The sequence below is a fragment of the Pseudophryne corroboree genome, chromosome 1 (genome assembly GCF_028390025.1).
Source record: "Pseudophryne corroboree isolate aPseCor3 chromosome 1, aPseCor3.hap2, whole genome shotgun sequence".
Taxonomy (NCBI): Eukaryota; Metazoa; Chordata; class Amphibia; order Anura; family Myobatrachidae; genus Pseudophryne; species Pseudophryne corroboree.
In genome coordinates, this window is record NC_086444.1 from 984,168,799 (window position 1) to 984,188,431 (window position 19,633).

The 19,633-nt window shown below is 45.2% G+C and overlaps 1 protein-coding gene across 2 annotated transcripts in view; it reads left to right on the forward strand.

Moving 5' to 3' along the window:
• Positions 1 to 19,633, forward strand: part of LRBA (LPS responsive beige-like anchor protein) — a 1,108,277-nt gene that overhangs the window by 154,875 nt on the left and 933,769 nt on the right. For both annotated transcript variants that reach the window (XM_063920568.1, XM_063920569.1), the window contains exons 8-10: positions 863 to 1,009; positions 1,202 to 1,399; positions 7,816 to 7,949. In XM_063920568.1, coding sequence (XP_063776638.1) covers positions 863 to 1,009; positions 1,202 to 1,399; positions 7,816 to 7,949 — 479 coding nt within the window. The remainder of the gene's footprint in view (positions 1 to 862; positions 1,010 to 1,201; positions 1,400 to 7,815; positions 7,950 to 19,633) is intronic.

A 19,633-nucleotide genomic window follows, 5' to 3' on the forward strand; every position in this document is an offset into this window, starting at 1 on the left:
GTTTCCGCCAGCCTAACCATTTTACAACTGATGTTGGGACAGTATCACTGATATGAGGCACGGACTAATGGTTGTGGGGAGAAGCAGTGGTCTAACTGCTCTGGCCTGGTGGGAGATTAGAATGAAATAGAGAACATTACACCAGAGGTCTTGTTACCTTACCTGTATGTAAAGTATGAACACAGTGAGATGGGGTTATCAGTACTACTCTCCCGAGTGGCAAATGTGTAATGCCACAACAGTTCTATTGTGGGCTGTCCAAATTAAAATCTTTCACTTTTTTATTCCTGTTGCTGCCCATTTCTGTACAAGTCGGTGTTCTATTCTGATAGAGAAGTCATTTGATTTGTTTTTAAATCTTTTCTATAAGATACAGATATAATTGAGGCATCAACATTTGCTTTGTAGAGCCAGGAGCAGCCATGTTTGTCATCTCAATGCATGCTTTACTGGGGCTAGACCAGTGCTTCCCTAACAGTGCATGTTTTACAGATATCCTCAGTATCACAAGTGAAAACAATTAGTTCTGCCTGTGGAGCTTTCAAAATGTGTCAGCCAGTAATGAACTAGCATCGACTAGGAGATCTGTAAGCCATGCCCTGATAGGGGTCCCTGAGCACTGGAGTTGGGAAACACTTGGCTAGACCAGGACTCCCAAAACTATTCCCAAGACCATACTTTTATGAACTTGCCATATATTTCAGTATCTTTATAGAATTAATTTACCTTTTAAGGAAAACTAAGAACCCATTTTCTTTCCGTAGTTTTCATATATGATTGTGATCTACAAGTCATGATTTTGTATTAATACACAAGATGTTTTATGGTTTTTTTTCATGTGTCTGTTAACTTTCTTCTTCAGACGTTTGACAAGTGTTTCTTGGGCTCATCTGAAACAGCAGACGCTAACAGAGTATTTTGTGGGCAAATGGCTTCTGTCTACCTATTCAGTGAAGCCCTAAATGCCGCTCAGATCTTTGCAATTTATCAGTTGGGTCCATCATACAAGGTAATGCTTGTGCTTTCTATGGCAATGAAGTTAACTTTAATAGATGTTCAGTATTTTGTCACTATTTAATTCTAGAAGTTGATTATGAAATTTGCATGATAAGCTGGATCATCTTCAATATTGTGCTTGAATTAGTAAAAGTTGATATTATGTATTTGACTGGTATGAATCGATCCTCTTCCTCTCTTACAGGGTACATTTAAATTCAAGACGGAAAGTGACCTCTTTCTTGCAGAACACCACAAGTTGTTGCTGTATGATGGCAAGCTTTCGGGTTCCATCGCATTCACATACAACCCAAGAGCCACCGATGCCCAGCTCTGCCTGGAATCCTCTCCCAAAGATAACGCCTCTATATTTGTGCACTCACCACATGCCCTGATGCTCCAGGTACAGCTCCTTGGTGGAACACTTGGTTTACTATGGAGGTTGTTGTTACTTTTGTAGTAGGACTAAATAAATATTGATATTATCACAGTGCTGTTTGTCTTCCTACTATGAATGTAATATGTCGGGTATAGATACTAGGAATGAAGGTTAAATTAGACAACTGTATTCTGGATACTTCTGTATTGCCAACTATTAATTTTTATTCGTAATACAGGTGATGTCTCCTTTGTCACTGCTGCAGCTATAATTTTCAGCACTGTACACTTTCTCTTACGTCCTAGAGGATGCTGGGGTCCACATTAGTACCATGGGGTATAGACTGGTCCACTAGAAGCCATTGGCACTTTAAGAGTTTGAGAGTGTGGGCTGGCTCCTCCCTCTATGCACCTCCTACCAGACCCAGTTTAGAAAATGTGCCCGGAGGAGCCGGTCACAGCTAGGGGAGCTCTACAGAGCTTCTTTAGTAAAAGTTTATTTTAGAGTTTATTATTTTACAGGGAGGCTGCTGGCAACAGGGGATCGCTCACCCGGGCAGCATGCCGCCATCCCCTTACAGAGCCAGAAGATCAGAAGAGGCGAGATATGGCGGCACAAGGGTAGGAGCGCAGCTCTGAGTGGCTGCGCTCCTGGAAGGCTCAGCGGCACACAGTGTTGGCGCTTTGAGGGGCATCATGAGCCAGCGTCTTAATACCCTACACTGTCACAGACGCTAACCGGAGACTGAATCCCCAGGCTAGCGTCACAATCCTCCGTATACAGACGCTCAACAGGGGACGGAATCCCCCGCCGTGCGACGGAATCCTCAGGCCAGTATAAAGAATTTGTGTGGGAAGACGCGCCATCTTCAAGGGGCGGGGCTTCTCAGAGCGGACCCATTTTCCTGCCTGCATTTCCTGTACACAGACGCTGACAGAGCTGTCCCTCGAAGCAACTCCAGCTATCCTGTGCGTTACCAGGGAGTTGTAGAAGAGAGGGGAGGCGGTGAATTAGATATGTGCAACTATTACAGTACGCGCTGATAAGGGGTGTCATTTATATATATATATATATATATATATAATATGACGAAGTCTTACGACGAAACGCGTTGGGCGTGGCCAGCAGGACGAGGTTCAAGGATCCATTGTCTGAAGTGTCAGCGCGTGTGGTCCGTTATTCAAGTCCGTGCGGCTAGAAGGATTTAGCGGCTGCTGTTATCCTGTGAGCGACGGGGTTCGTTGGTGCGGTTTTCCGGAGGCTCCACTGATGATCTACATCGCGCTGGTTAACTTTTATTTTAAATGTACATGAGTGATACTGATGCCAGTAAAAACTTGTAATTCTATACTCACCATTGCGCCCTCCATTATTTCTTCTTTTTTTCACATGTGCTGAGGAGTACGGGTTTACTCCTAGAGGAGGACTGCTGCAAAAGTACATTTGGACTGATATATATTTCAAAGACTCTGTGTGAGATTGCGCGACATCTTTTCTATATATATATATATATATATATATATATATATATATATATATATATATATATATATATACATACATACATACATACATACATACATACATACATACATACATACATACATACATACATACATAATAACAGCGCTGTGAGTGGGTTGGCTCTGATCTCTGTGTCTCTCTTGCCATTCTCAGGGGGGAAACTCTGTCTTAACCTACCCTGTGTGTGGTGTTTGGGGTTTCCAGTCAGCTATGTCCAGGGACTCTGTGTCATATGCAGCTGAGGACATGTCCTCTCAGGATGATCTCATTCCATGTAATCAGGTTTGCACTGTTGTAGCGCAGATACCAGCAAGGGAGCCGGAGTGGTTATCCTCTATCAAAACTATGATTTCTCAGATTTCTGCTAGGGTTGCTCAGAATGAATCTGAAACTCAGATTTTACAGAATTCTTTGGCGGTGTGGTTTGGTTCTGTTACCTCAGGCCCCCCATCTGTGGGTTCCCACAAACGTGCTCTTATCCAGATCATGCAAGGCGACACGGATACCGACTCTGACACGGCAGACGGTGATGGAGACGTGCTCAGGGGGCCGCATCTCTTGCAAAAGGGGTGCAGTTAATGATAGAGGCTATTAGAGATGTGTTGAATATTACAGACACAACACCTGAACAGGTTGAGGAGGCTTACTTCACTGACAATAAGAAAGCCTCGCTAACCTTCCCTGCGTCCAAAGAATGAAATGCTATATTTGAAAAAGCATGGGAAAATCCAGAGGAAAAATTCCAGATCCCTAGGAGGCTTCTGGTTGCTTACCCCTTCCCTGAGGAGGATAGAAAAAAATAGGAAAACCCACCCATAGTGGACGTGTCTGTATCCAGACTCTCAAAAAAGGTGGTTTTACCTGTCCCAGGATCAACCGCCTTAAAGGAGCCGGCTGATTGCAAGATTGATACACCCTGAAATCCATATACACTGCTTCAGGGGCGATACTCTGACCTACTATTGCCTGTGCATGGATTTCCAAAGCTATAGTAACGTGGTCAGGCACGTTACTTATGGATTTGGATACGTTAGATAAGAGTGACATTGAATTGTTTCTCCGTAACATTCAGGATTCTGCAGGTTTTATGGTGGAATCCATGAAAGACCTGGGTTCAAGGGCTGCAGGATTTTCTTCCATGTCCGTCGTGGAATCCAGGAGAGGTGTGGAGACCCTACCCTACAGAGGTCAGGCTCTCTTTGGGGAAGCATTGTATGCGTGGATCTCCACGGCTGCAGCAGGTAAGTCCCATTTTCTTCCCTAAAACTTTTTCTTCACCTGCATCTCAGTCCTTTCGGGTTTCTAGACCAAGAAAGACCAAACCGGCCAACACCTTCTTTAGAGGGGGGCCGACCAAAATCCAAGAATCCTGCTGCGGCAGGTTCTCAGGAACAGAAGCCTGCTTCAGGTGCGCCAAAGTCCTCCGCATGACGTTGGACAGCGCAGCCTGGAGGTAGGGCCGGTGTGGGCGAGACTCAGACATTTCAGTCACGTCTGTGTGTCGTCCGGCCTGGACCCCTGGGTACTAGATTTTGTGTCCCAGGGGAACCGGCTGGAATTTCAAGATATCCCTCCTCATCTGTTCTTCACATCGGGCTTGCCAGCTTTGCCAGCAGACAGGGCTACCCTACAGGGAGCCATCCAGAAGTTGGTGGGGGCACAGATCATTGTGCCAGTCCCTACTCAAATGCAGAACACAGGTTACTATTCGAACCTTTTCGTGGTACCGAAACCGGATGGTTTGGTCAGGCCCATTCTGAACATAAAATCACTAAACCCCTTTCTGAGTTCAAAATGGAGTCTCTAAGGGCAGTGATATCAGGTCTGGAAGAGGGGGAATTCCTGGTATCCCTTGATATCAAGGATGCGTACCTCCACATTCCGATTTGGCTGCCGCATCAGGCTTATCTCCGATTCGCTCTGTTGGACTGTCATTTTCAGTTCCAGGCCTACCATTCGGCCTCTCCACAGCACCAAGGGTTTTCACCAAGGTGATGGCAAAAATGATGGTTCTCCTCTGCATACAAGGGGTGAACATAATTCCGTATCTGGATGATCTGCTGATAAAGGCATCGTCCAAGGAGAAGCTGTTTCAGTCAATAGCTCTCACGGCCCAGCTTCTCAAGGAACATGGTTGGATCCTGAATATCCCAAAATCGCATTTGGAACCAACAAGGAGGTTGTCCTTCCTGGGAATGATCCTCGGCACGGAGGTGCAGAGGGTGTTTCTTCCAGAGGAAAAAGCGTTGTTGATGCAATCAATGGTCCGGGATGTCCTGAAGCCAGCCCGGGTGTCGGTTCATCAGTGCATTCGTCTTCTGCGGAAGATGGTGGCCTCTTACAAGGCTCTGCAGTATGGGAGGTTTCACGCTCGGTCCTTCCAACTGGATCTCCTGGACAAGTGGTCGGGATCCCATCTACACATGCACCAGAGAATACGTCTGTCGCCAAAGTCCAGGATTTCACTTCTCTGGTGGCTGCAATTACAGTACCTCACCTTCAGGAGGGCCGCAGGTTCGGGATTCAGGACTGGATCCTTCTAACCACGGATGCAAGTCTCCGGGGCTGGGGCGCAGTCACTCAAGGGGATACCTTCCAAGGAAGATGGGTCAAGTCTGGAAGCTGGCCTGCTGATGAACATTCTGGAACTAAGAGCCGTATACAACGGTTTTCTCCAAGCGGCCCATCTTCTGAGAAATCGGGCTGTTCAAGTACAGTCGGACAACGTAACGACAGTGGCTTACATAAAACGATAAGGCGGAACGAAGAGCAGAGCTTCAATGTCAGAGGTAACAATAATCATCCTCTGGACAGAAAAACGCGCATTGGCGCTGTCTGTAATCTTCATTCCAGGAGTAGACAACTGTGAAAAGGACTTCCTCAGCAGACACGATCTCCATCCGGAGGTGTTCAAGGAGGTAACCGATCTTTGGGATGTACCCCAAATCGTCATGATGGCCTCTCGTCTCAACAAGAAGCTTCGGCGGTGTTGTTTCAGGTCGGTGGACACCCTAGTGATTCCGTGGGTGTTCCAGTCTGTGTACGTTTTTCTTCCACTTCCACTCATTCCAAGAGTTCTCAAACTCATAAAGAGAATAGTAGTTCAGGCAATCCTCATTGCTCCGGACTGGCCAAGAAGGGCTTGGTACGCGGATCTTCTGGATCTACTGCTAAGAGTTGAGGCCTCTTCCACTTCGGGAGGACCAGCTGCAGCAGGGGCCGTTCGCCAATCAGGACTTACCACAACTACGTTTGACGGCATGGAGGTTGAGCGCCAGATACTAGCTCGGAAGGGCATTCCGAACAAGGTCATTCCTACCCTGATACAGGCTAGGAAAGGGGTAACGTCTAAAAATGACCATCGTATTTGGAAAAAATGTCTTTGTGTGAGTCCAAGAAGTTTCCTATTGTGGAGTTTCAACTGGGACGTTTTCTCCTCTTCCTGCAAGCAGGTGAGTATATGGGCCTGAGGTTAGGATTCATAAAGGTCCAGATTTCAGCTCTATCCATTTTCTTCCAGAAACAGTTGGCTGCCCTCCCTGAGGTTCAGACTTTTTTGAAGGGAGTTCTGCACATCCAACCTCCCTTTTGTACCGCCTACGGCGCCCTGGGATCTTAACGTGGTGTTGCAGTTCCTCCAGTCGGACTGGTTTGAACCTCTACAGGTTCATATCAAAAAACATATTGTGGTGCCAGTTGCGACTGACTCCTCAATTTCAGCAAAGTCCTTAGATGTTTTAAGGGTTCAAAATCTATGTGAGGAGGACTGCTCGTCACAGAAAGTAGGACTCTGTTTGTCCTGTATGATCCCAAGAAAATTGGGTGTCCTGCTTCTAAGCAAACGATCTCTCGCTGGATCAGGTTCACTATCCAGCATACGTATTCTATGGCAGGCTTACCATGTCCTACGCCTGTTAAGGCCCACTCTACTCGTAATGTGGGTTCTTAATGATCGGCTGCCTTAGGTGTCTCTGCATTGCAACTCTGCCGAGCAACTACTTGGTCGGGGTCGAACACGTTCGCAAAGTTCTACAAGTTCGATACTTTGGCCTCTGAGGACCTAGAGTTTGGTCAATTGGTTCTGCAGGAGCCTCCGCGCGCTCCCTCTTGTTCTGGGAGCTTTAGTACATCCCCATGGTACTAATGTGGACCCCAGCATCCTCTAGGACGTTAGAGAAAATAGGATTTTAATTACCGATTGGTAAATCCTTTTCTCGTAGTTCATAGTGGATGCTGGGTGCCCGCCCATCGCTTCGTTGTCCTGCAGTGATTATTTTGTTCAGTACTGCTTAGTTCTGGGTAAGTACTGTCTTGTTACTTGGTAAGTAATCTTGTTCAGCCGTTGCTGATGTTTCAAGCTAGTTAGCTTGGGTTTCCTTGTGTGTGAGCTGGTGTGAATCTCGCCACTATCTGTGTAATCCTGCTCTCGAAGATGTCCGTCTCCTCGGGCACAGTTTCTAGACTGGGTCTGGTAGGAGGGGTAAAGAGGGAGGAGCCAGCCCACACTCTCAAACTCTTAAAGTGCCAATGGCTCCTAGTGGACCCGTCTATACCCCATGGTACTAATGTGGACCCCATCCTCTACGGACTACAAAGAAAAGGATTTACCGGTACGTAATTAAAATCCTATTATTTACACTGCTGATTTTCAGATGCTTTTCTAAAACATGTTAATCCCATGTAGAAAAGCAGGGAAAATATGCATATATACTGTGTATGTTTTTTTCTCAAATGACTTTACTTAAATGATTGCTATGCATTTTTATCAACACCTCATATTGTAAATGTGATTATAGACAACGAGATGTGGTTAATTAGCATTTGTCATGAAACTAATAACTTCCTGTACAGTCTCAGACTTTCTGTTCCCTAAAGAGACAACATTTTAACCTCCTATTTTTATATTTATTTTTAAGGACGTGAAAGCTGTTTTAACCCACTCCATTCAAAGTGCTATGCATTCCATTGGAGGAGTGCAGGTTCTCTTTCCTCTCTTTGCGCAGCTGGACTATAAGCAATACGGGTCTGATCACATTGACACCACTGTCTGGTGAGTTAATATATCGTAAAGGCGTTAGTTCATTTGTAGTAGTTCTTGTCTCACTGTGGGATAAATTTTGTAAGCAAGACGGGTTTTCTGCGTTTTCCTATTTTGCATCCCACAGATTAACGCAGCGCATAGTTTGTCCAAAGAGCGGCAAAGATTGCATGCAATATGTCCTACTATGAGAAACTAGCCCCATGCTGATGGCAACCTGGTTATTGGGTTAATAATCATAGTTTAATGTTAGAAAATAGAACCAATTGTGCCTGGCAAAAAAAAAAAAAAAGATGGCACAGACAGACATACAGGGGTGGGGTGGGGTGTGTGTGTGTATCCTATTCGCTATAATGTGATCCGTAATCATGGCTAATGTTATCACGCCCATCTCCCCCCAAAAATTGAGTTATCGCAGCCTACGCGCTCCTGTTTATCGCACCTATTGGCATTTGCACGATAATTGTAGCCGAAAAAAAGCATAGGAAAAAGTGGGGAAATGTGCCTGTACCCCCCCAAAATGCTAAATTAACCTTGGAAAACATTATAGAGGTCTTATTAGTGGACATAATATAACTAATTGGTGGGGAACAGACTGATTACTCCCACCTGCAAGTCTAAAAACACTTGTCCCACTCATAAAGCACCATACCATGCACACCAATTTCCATCACTTTGCATTTCTTGACCCCAAAAATGTTACTAGCCAATTAAAAAGTTTTAACTGCCTAATTAGTCATTGGGAGGAGGTGGGGGGGGGGGGGGGGGGTTTGAACCAAATCCTGACAACATTAGCGTAAAATAAGGATTTTGCACTACTTACACGTAGCTATGAGATGGTGAAAAGAAATCTGCGATAAACCCTTTGGGGACTTAACGGCAATAAATTATCGCTGCTAATAGGATACCGAATTATCGTATTTGCGATAATTTATTGCGAAACTGCGATATCGCGGATAATAAGCTACCCCCACTGAATGTTTAAATATTTTATTGCTAAAATAATCACTTCCTTTGCACTACCATGTTTTACCCATTTATTATATACGTAAATCCAATGGGAAGGTTTTCTTCAATCAATGTAGCATCAACGTCCTAGCTTGGCAAACAACACACAAAAAATAAGATTTTACTTACCGATAAATCTATTTCTCGTAGTCCGTAGTGGATGCTGGGGACTCCGTCAGGACCATGGAGATTAGCGGCTCCGCAGGAGACGGGGCACAAAAATACAGCTTTAGGATCAGGTGGTGTGCACTGGCTCCTCCCCCTATGACCCTCCTCCAAGCCTCAGTTAGGATACTGTGCCCGGACGAGCGTACACAATAAGGAAGGATTTTGAATCCCGGGTAAGACTCATACCAGCCACACCAATCACACCGTATAACTTGTGATCTGAACCCAGTTAACAGTATGACAACGTAGGAGCCTCTGAACAGACGGCTCACAACAATAACAACCCGATTTCTTTGTAACAATACCTATGTACAAGTATTGCAGACAATCCGCACTTGGGATGGGCGCCCAGCATCCACTACGGACTACGAGAAATAGATTTATCGGTAAGTAAAATCTTATTTTCTCTAACGTCCTAGTGGATGCTGGGGACTCCGTCAGGACCATGGGGATTATACCAAAGCTCCCAAACGGGCGGGAGAGTGCGGATGACTCTGCAGCACCGAATGAGAGAACTCCAGGTCCTCTTTAGACAGGGTATCAAATTTGTAGAATTTTACAAACGTGTTCTCTCCCGACCACGTAGCTGCTCGGCAGAGTTGTAATGCCGAGACCCCTCGGGCAGCCGCCCAGGATGAGCCCACCTTCCTTGTGGAATGGGCCTTGACAGATTTAGGCTGTGGCAGGCCTGCCACAGAATGTGCAAGTTGAATTGTGCTACAAATCCAACGAGCAATCGTCTGCTTAGAAGCAGGAGCACCCAGCTTGTTGGGTGCATACAGTATAAACAGCGAGTCAGATTTTCTGACTCCAGCCGTCCTTGAAATATATATTTTCAATGCCCTGACAACGTCCAGCAACTTGGAATCCTCCAAATCGCTAGTAGCCGCAGGCACCACAATAGGCTGGTTCAGGTGAAACGCTGACACCACCTTAGGCAGAAAATGAGGACGCGTCCGCAGTTCTGCCCTGTCCGAATGGAAAATCAGATATGGGCTTTTATACGATAAAGCCGCCAATTCTGACACACTCCTGGCTGAAGCCAGGGCCAGTAGCATGGTTACTTTCCATGTAAGATATTTCAAATCCGCCGATTTGAGTGGCTCAAACCAATGGGATTTGAGAAAATCCAAAACTACATTAAGGTCCCACGGAGCCACTGGGGGCACAACCGGGGGCTGTATATGTAGTACTCCTTTTACAAAAGTCTGGACTTCAGGAACTGAAGCCAGTTTTTTCTGGAAGAAAATCGACAGGGCCGAAATTTGAACCTTAATGGACCCCAACTTGAGGCCCATAGACAATCCTGTTTGCAGGAAATGTAGGAATCGACCCAATTGAAATTCCTCCGTGGGGGCCTTCCTGGCCTCACACCACGCAACATATTTTCTCCAAATGCGGTGATAATGTTGTGCAGTCACCTCCTTCCTGGCTTTTACCAGTGTAGGAATGACCTCTTCCGGAATGCCTTTTTCCCTTAGAATTCGGCGTTCAACCGCCATGCCGTCAAACGCAGCCGCGGTAAGTCTTGGAATAGACACGGTCCCTGCTGAAGCAGGTCCCGTCTTAGAGGTAGAGGCCACGGATCTTCCGTGAGCATCTCCTGAAGTTACGGGTACCAAGTTCTTCTTGGCCAATCCGGAGCCACGAGTATCGTTCTTACTCCCCTTTGCCGTATAATTCTCAGTACTTTTGGTATGAGAGGCAGAGGAGGAAACACATACACTGACTGGAACACCCACGGCGTTACCAGAGCGTCCACAGCTATTGCCTGAGGGTCTCTTGACCTGGCGCAATACCTGTCCAGTTTTTTGTTGAGGTGAGACGCCATCATGTCCACCTTTTGGTTTTTCCCAACGGTTCACAATCATGTGGAAGACTTCTGGATGAAGTCCCCACTCTCCCGGGTGTAGATCGTGTCTGCTGAGGAAGTCTGCTTCCCAGTTGTCCACTCCCGGAATGAACACTGCTGACAGTGCTATCACATGATCTTCCGCCCAGCGAAGAATCCTTGCAGCTTCTGCCATTGCTCTCCTGCTTCTTGTGCCGCCCTGTCTGTTTACGTGGGCGACTGCCGTGATGTTGTCCGACTGGATCAACACCGGCTGACCCTGAAGCAGGGGTTTTGCCAGGCTTAGAGCATTGTAAATCGCTCTTAGCTCCAGTATATTTATGTGAAGAGACATCTCCAGGTTTGACCATACTCCCTGGAAGTTTCTTCCCTGTGTGACCGCTCCCCAGCCTCTCAGACTGGCATCCGTGGTCACCAGGACCCAGTCCTGTATGCCGAATCTGCGGCCCTCTAACAGATGAGTCCTCTGCAACCACCACAGAAGAGACACCCTTGTCCGTGGCGACAAGGTTATCCGCTGATGCATCTGCAGATGCGATCCGGACCATTTGTCCAGCAGATCCCACTGAAAAGTTCGTGCGTGGAATCTGCCGAATGGAATCGCTTCGTAAGAAGCCACCATCTTTCCCAGGACTCTTGTGCATTGATGCACAGACACTTTCCCTGGTTTTAGGAGGTTCCTGACAAGTTCGGATAACTCCTTGGCTTTCTCCTCCGGAAGAAACACCTTTTTCTGAACCGTGTCCAGAATCATTCCCAGGAACAGCAGACGTGTCGTCGGGGTCAATTGAGATTTTGGAAAATTCAGAATCCACCCGTGCTGTTGCAGCACTATTTGGGTTAGTGCTACTACGTCCCCCAGCTGTTCCCTGGACCTTGCCCTTATCAGGAGATCGTCCAAGTAAGGGATAATTAATACGCCTTTTCTTCGTAGAAGAAACATCATTTCGGCCATTACCTTGGTAAAGACCCGAGGTGCCGTGGACAATCCAAACGGCAGCGTCTGAAACTGATAATGACAGTTTTGCACCACGAACCTGAGGTACCCTTGATGTGAAGGGCAAATTGGGACATGCAGGTAAGCATCCTTGATGTCCAGGGACACCATAAAGTCCCCTTCTTCCAGATTCGCTATCACTGCTCTGAGTGACTCCATCTTGAACTTGAATTTTTGTATGTACAGGTTCAAAGATTTCAGATTTAGAATAGGTCTTACCGAGCCGTCCGGCTTCGGTACCACAAATAGTGTGGAATAATACCCCTTTCCCTGTTGTAGGAGGGGTACCTTGACTATCACCTGCTGAGAATACAGCTTGTGAATGGCTTCCAATACCGTCGCCCTGTCTGAGGGAGACGTTGGCAGAGCAGACTTTAGGAACTGGCGAGGGGGAGACTTCTCGAATTCCAACCTGTAACCCTGAGATATTATCTGCAGGATCCAGGGGTCCACCTGTGAGTGAGCCCACTGTGCGCTGAAATTCTTGAGTCGACCCCCCACCGCCCCTGAGTCCGCTTGTAAAGCCCCAACGTCATGCTGAGGGCTTTGCAGAAGCCGGGGGGGGCTTCTGCTCCTGGGAAGAAGCTGCTTGGTGCACTCTCTTACCCTTTCCTTTGCCTCGGGGCAAATATGACTGTCCTTTCGCCCGCTTGTTCCTATAGGAACGAAAGGACTGCGGCTGAAAAGACGGTGTCTTTTTCTGTTGGGAGGGGACCTGAGGTAAAAAGTTGGATTTCCCGGCTGTTGCCGTGGCCACCAAATCCGATAGACCGACCCCAAATAATTCCTCCCCCTTATACGGCAATACTTCCATATGCCGTTTGGAATCCGCATCACCTGACCATTGTCGCGTCCATAAACTTCTTCTGGCAGATATGGACATCGCATTTACTCTCGATGCCAGAGTGCAAATATCCCTCTGTGCATCTCGCATATATAGAAATGCATCCTTTAAATGCTCTATAGTCAGTAAAATACTGTCCCTATCCAGGGTATCAATATTTTCAGTCAGGGAATCCGACCAAACCACCCCAGCACTGCACATCCATGCAGAGGCGATAGCTGGTCGCAGTATAACACCAGTATGAGTGTATATACTTTTCAGGGTAGTTTCCAGCCTCCTATCTGCTGGATCCTTGAGGGCGGCCGTTTCAGGAGACGGTAACGCCACTTGTTTTGATAAGCGTGCGAGCGCCTTATCCACCCTAGGGGGTGTTTCCCAGCGCGCCCTAACCTCTGTCGGGAAAGGATATAATGCCAATAACTTCTTTGAAATTAGCAGTTTTCTATCGGGGTTAACCCACGCTTCATCACACACTTCATTCAATTCGTCTGATTCAGGAAAAACTACAGGTAGTTTTTTCAGACCCCACATAATACCCCTTTTTGTGGTACATGCAGTATCAGAGATATGTAAAGCCTCCTTCATTGCCGTGATCATATAACGTGTGGCCCTACTGGAAAATACGTTTGTTTCTTCACCGTCGACACTAGATTCGGTGTCCGTGTCTGGGTCTGTGTCGACCGACTGAGGTAAAGGGCGTTTTACAGCCCCTGACGGTGTCTGAGACGCCTGTACAGGTACTAACTGGTTTGCCGGCCGTCTCATGTCGTCAACTGATTTTTGTAATGTGCTGACATTATCACGTAATTCCATAAATAAAGCCATCCATTCCGGTGTCGACTCCCTAGGGGGTGACATCATCATTACCGGCAATTGCTCCGCCTCCACACCAACATCGTCCTCATACATGTCGACACACACGTACCGACACACAGCAGACACACAGGGAATGCTCTTATCGAAGACAGGACCCCACTAGCCCTTTGGGGAGACAGAGGGAGAGTTTGCCAGCACACACCCAAGCGCTATAAATATATAGGAACAACCCTATAGAAGTGTTGTCTCCCTTATAGCAGCTTAATATATATCAAAAACGCCAAAAAAAAGTGCCCCCCCCCTCTCTTTTTTTACCCTGTTTCTGTAGTGCAGTGCAGGGGAGAGTCCTGGGAGCCTTCCTCGCAGCGGAGCTGAGCAGGAAAATGGCGCTGTGTGCTGAGGAGATAGGCCCCGCCCCCTATTTCGGCGGGCTCTTCTCCGGAGTTTGTGAGACCTGGCAGGGGTTAAATACATCCATATAGCCCCAAGGGCTATATGTGATGTATTTTTTAGCCAGAACAAGGTATTCTCATTGCTGCCCAGGGCACTCCGTGACCGCTGGTGTGAAGTGTGTGACAACAATGGCGCACAGCTGCAGTGCTGTGCGCTACCTCATGAAGACTGAAAAGTCTTCTGCCGCCGGTTTCTGGACCTCTTCGCTTTTCGGCATCTGTAAGGGGGTCGGCGGCGCGGCTCCGGGACCGGACTCCATGGCTGGGCCTGTGTTCGATCCCTCTGGAGCTAATGGTGTCCAGTAGCCTAAGAAGCCAATCCATCCTGCACGCAGGTGAGTTCACTTCTCTCCCCTAAGTCCCTCGATGCAGTGAGCCTGTTGCCAGCAGGACTCACTGAAAATAAAAAACCTAAAAACTTTTTCTAAGCAGCTCTTTAGGAGAGCCACCTAGATTGCACCCTGCTCGGACGGGCACAAAAACCTAACTGAGGCTTGGAGGAGGGTCATAGGGGGAGGAGCCAGTGCACACCACCTGATCCTAAAGCTTTATTTTTGTGCCCTGTCTCCTGCGGAGCCGCTAATCCCCATGGTCCTGACTGAGTCCCCAGCATCCACTAGGACGTTAGAGAAATAGGTATATTGTAATTTGTGTGGTTGTGCTTTGGGTTTTCTAAATTGCCCCTTGATGATAAGATGAACTATAGATAATTGAAATGATTAAAATAAATTTGTTTACCTAGCCATAATTATACCCTTTTAGGTGAATTAATGTTATTAATTAAATGGACTATTATAATTAAATCAATTAATATAAATTTTATTAGCCATAATTAAATGATCGTATTAAGATAAATTATATTAATGAAAAATAAATTAGTTCACATAGTCATAGTTAGGTGACCATACCAGTGCTTTTTCTTTACATAGTGTTATGCACATACATGATACTAATATATATATATATATATATATATATATATATATATATATATATAACTGAACAAATTACTTTTATATTATTTTTATATTATTCAATAAAGGAATCAATCAATAAACCCATGATTTTAATTTGGAATAAAAGGAAAGACACTATATCGAGCCCCTCATTTAGTCCCCTAGGGGACAGAGTATTGAGGGAATAAATCCAAAACGTTTCTTGACGGGATAGTGCCAAATCTCTACTGCCCCCTCTACTGTGAGGTTTGATCAATTCTAAAACGGTAAAACGTAATCCTTTAACATCAGAATTATGGACTTCCTTAAAATGTCTAGGGAGATTGTGTGAAATAATTCCATTCTTTATATTCCGCAAATGCTCCTGGATCCTAATTTTAACTTGTCTCTGCGTTTTCCCTTTATAGGACAGTCCGCATCCACAATCAATTTTGTAGATTACATATTCTGTAGTACAAGTCACTGTCTTTTAATTCATAATTGTTACCTCTATCCATCTTATGTTGAAATTGGCATCTAGACATAAATTTACAACATATACAATGTTGACATGAAAAGCAACCACCTTGATTCCCTAACTGTATTCTGGCAGATGTATCTGATATTTTTAAGGGTTTCAACTGACTGGGTGCCAATCAGTTCTTTAAATTACTGGCTTTTCTATAAACCATGTTAGGTCTTTTGGGTAAACTAGGTCCCAATATCAGGTCTTTCAAAAGAAGACCCCAGTGCTTTTCCATAATCTTTCTAATTAGACCCGCATCACGACAATACTGTGTGATAAACGGTCTACTTGAAGATTGGGGACCACTAACCGTGACCGGTTTCTCCTGCATGAGTTCATTCCTATTACGTAGTGATTCTTTTACTCTGGATTCTTCAATGGACTCTGGTTATAATTCCGTTCAACAAATCTACCTTTCAGAACCTCAGTCTGCGTCCAGTAATCGGACATCTCACTGCAGTTTCTCCTGATTCTTACCAAAATGCGAATATGGCACTCCTCCTTTCCATGCTGGATGGTGGCAGCTAGATACCGGTATATAGCTATTAGCGTCCACTTCCTTAAAGTGTGTTTTTGTAGAAACCTTACCGGACTGGGAGCCCTCCAATTCTAAATCCAAATATTCAATCATAGTTTTATGAGTTTTATATGTGAATTTCAAATTCACATTATTCTTATTAAGATGCGTAATAAAGTCATTGACACTAAGATCATCACCTTGCCAAATAAATAGGAGGTCATCTATATATCTACGATACAGTTTTATATATTTACTTTCATAAACTGTACCGTAAATGTATTTCTCCTCCCATTCACTCAAAAAAATATTGGCATATGAAGGTGCAAATTTCATACCCATGGCAGTACCTTGTTTTTGAAGGAAAGACGAACCTTCAAATTCAAAAAAGTTATGTTCTAAAATAAACCTGATACAGGCTAGAATGAAAGTAATTTCTTCTAGAGAATTTGTAGAGTCTCTACCCAATACATCTTTAACCGCTTTAATCCCATCTTCATGATGAATCGAGGAGTATATCGCCTGTGCGTCAACTGTAATCCAGCAGTCATCCTCAGTCCAGACATAATCATCAACTAACCTTAGAATACTAGCTGAAACCTTGAGATAAGACTTAGTTTTTTTCACATACGGTTGCAATTTAATGTCAACATAATGAGAAACATTAGCCGTGAGGGAATCTACTCCCCCAATAATTGGACGTCCAGGGGGGTGGTCCCAATCTTTATGGACTTTAGGTAATTGATAGAACACAGGTATAGTTGGCTGTTCAGTATTTAAATAATCGAATTCCTCTTTACAGATAAGATTAGAACCATTGGCTCTATAAAGTAGCTTTTGCAGTGATTCCTGAAACTCTGCTAGAGGATTATGATCCAACTTCTTATAAGTTGTTGAATCATTTAAAATTCTGTAAGCCTCATCTGTGTATGATTGACGATCCTGTAGGACAACAGATCCCCCTTTATCGGTTGCTTTAATGATGAGATTCTGATCCTTCTTAATCTCTTTAATAGCTTTGATTTCTTGAGTGTTCAGGTTATGATTATATTTCTTATCATAAACCTTCATATCCCTGAAATGATCTCTTACTGACTCATAAAAAATTTCCAGATAATTACCTCTAGATTCGACAGGATTAAATTTTGAAGGTAGAGAAACTATTGGTTTCTCCTTAGGTTTATACGAGAGTTTGGGAACAGGATTTTTTAGGAAGTGACACCTCTCTTTCCTCTTCTTCTTCCTCTTGATATCCTCTTTTGGTACCTTGGGGGGTGTTTATCATTATGTGTTGTTCTTCCTTTTTGGGCCTGAAAAAATGACGTTTCTCTTTGCGTTCTTCTAAAAAATAGCCCTGTCTAGGAGGCGGAGATGGTGATCTTAGGGGTGCATAGCGATTTGATGAATAAGACATTCGTTCACCCCGTCCTTCTCCATATGAGGGAAATCTACCTCTTCTTCCAATATATTGGGATTTAAATCCCTTTCTATAGGTTTTTGTGGGATATTCTTCCCACCTTCCTTCATACGGGGATTCTACAACTGACATTTTTCTTTGGCCATAGTTAGAGGTTCGCCAGTCCGATTTAAAATGGCTTCTTCCATCGTTAAAGTCCTTAACGCTACTGGCAGTGTCAGATTTTCTAGCAAAATTTGACCAATTCCGTACTTTACCATTTACGTAATCACTCTTATCTCTGAGAAATTTCTTATGTTTATTGTTCATAATATCATATTCAAGTGTAATATAGATGTATATGTGTGTGGGTATATGTGTGTGTGTGTGTGTGTGTATATGTATGTATGTATGTATGTATGTATATATATTTGTCAGTGGAATAAATAGTGATGTCCTATCTGCTTACAAATTATTTATTCTTCCAACAGACCATCCCTGCATAAGAGAAATAATTGGAAAGTCGAAGAACTAGTTTTTATTTATTTATTATAATTTTATTTATATCGCACGCACACATTCTGTAGCGCTTTTACAGAGAATATTTGGTCATTAACATCAGTCCCTGCCCCACACACATTTACACTATGCTACATTTTTTTAGTTGGGAGACCGTTAACATACCAGTATATTTCGCTTACGTCCTAGAGGATGCTGGGGACTCCAAAAGGACCATGGGGTATAGACTGGATCCGCAGGAGACATGGGCACACTATAAGACTTTGAATGGGTGTGAACTGGCTCCTCCCTCTATGCCCCTCCTCCAGACCTCAGTTAGATTCTGTGCCCAGATAGACTGGACACACACTAGGGGAGCTCTCCTGAGTTTCTCTGAAAAGACTTTCTGTTAGGTTTTTTATTTTCAGGGAGCACTGCTGGCTACAGGCTCCCTGCTTCATGGGAGTGAGGGGAGAGAAGTCAGACCTACTTCTTCTGAGTTAAAGGCTCTGCTTCTTTGGCTACTGGACACCATTAGCTCCAGAGGGTTCGATCACTTGGTGCGCCTAGCTGCTTGTTCCCGGAGCCGCGCCGTCAACCCCCTCACAGAAGCCAGAAGAAAGAAGCCAGGTGAGTATATAGAAGAAAGAAGGCTTCAGTGACGGCGGAAGACTTCAGTAACGAGGTACAGCGCAGCGGTCGCGCTGCGCCCCATGCTCCCACACATACTTCCAACGGCACTCACAGGGTGCAGGGCGGGCGCCCTGGGCAGCATGTTACTGAGGCTATATAACTGGCAGACACACACATTATAAGTGCCTAGGCACTAAATATTAGCCCCCGCCAGTATAAATATTTGAAATTGAGCGGGACTACAGTGCGCCGAGGTGGGGCCGTGGCTTAGCCCTCACAGCTTACCAGCGCCATTTTCTCTTTTCACAGACTTGCAGAGACGCTGGCCCGGACTTCCACTCTCCTTATCAAGTAAAGGGAGCAAAACGGGGGGGGGGGGGGGGTCACAGTAATTTGGTGCTAATTATAACCGCGCACTCCTCATATATTATTTTTCAGTAGTGTATGGGCGCTGGGGTGTGAGCTGGCATACTCCCTCTGTGTTTCTCGAACAGGCTTCCCTGTGGGTCTGTCCCCTATAGTCAGTGTGAGAGTGTGTGTGTCGGTATTGTATGTCGACATGTCTGAGGCTGAGTGCTCCTCCCCGGAGGATGTTACTGTGGGCGCAGAGAAGGATTTGGGAGTGACTCTGTCGGCAGCGCCGACTGCTGATTGGGTGAATATGTTGAGTACATTGAATGCAAATGTGGCGTTATTGTCTAAAAGGCTGGATAAATCTGATTCTCAGATACAAACGTGGAGAAAATCCATGGAGAACGCCTTGTCCCAGGTACAGGGACCCTCAGGGTCACAAAAGCGTTCATTTACCCAAATAGCTGATACGGATACCGACACGGACTCCAGTGTCGACTATAGTGAGGCCAGTTTACATCCAAAATTGGTTAAGAGTATTCAGTACATGATTGTGGCTATTAAAGATGTTTTACATATTTCTGAAGTACCTGCTGTTCCTGATACAAGGGTTTGTTTGTATAAAGGAAAGAAGCCTGAGGTGACGTTTCCCCCCTCTCATGAACTGAACGCTCCTTGTGAAAAGGCTTGGGAATCGCCTGAT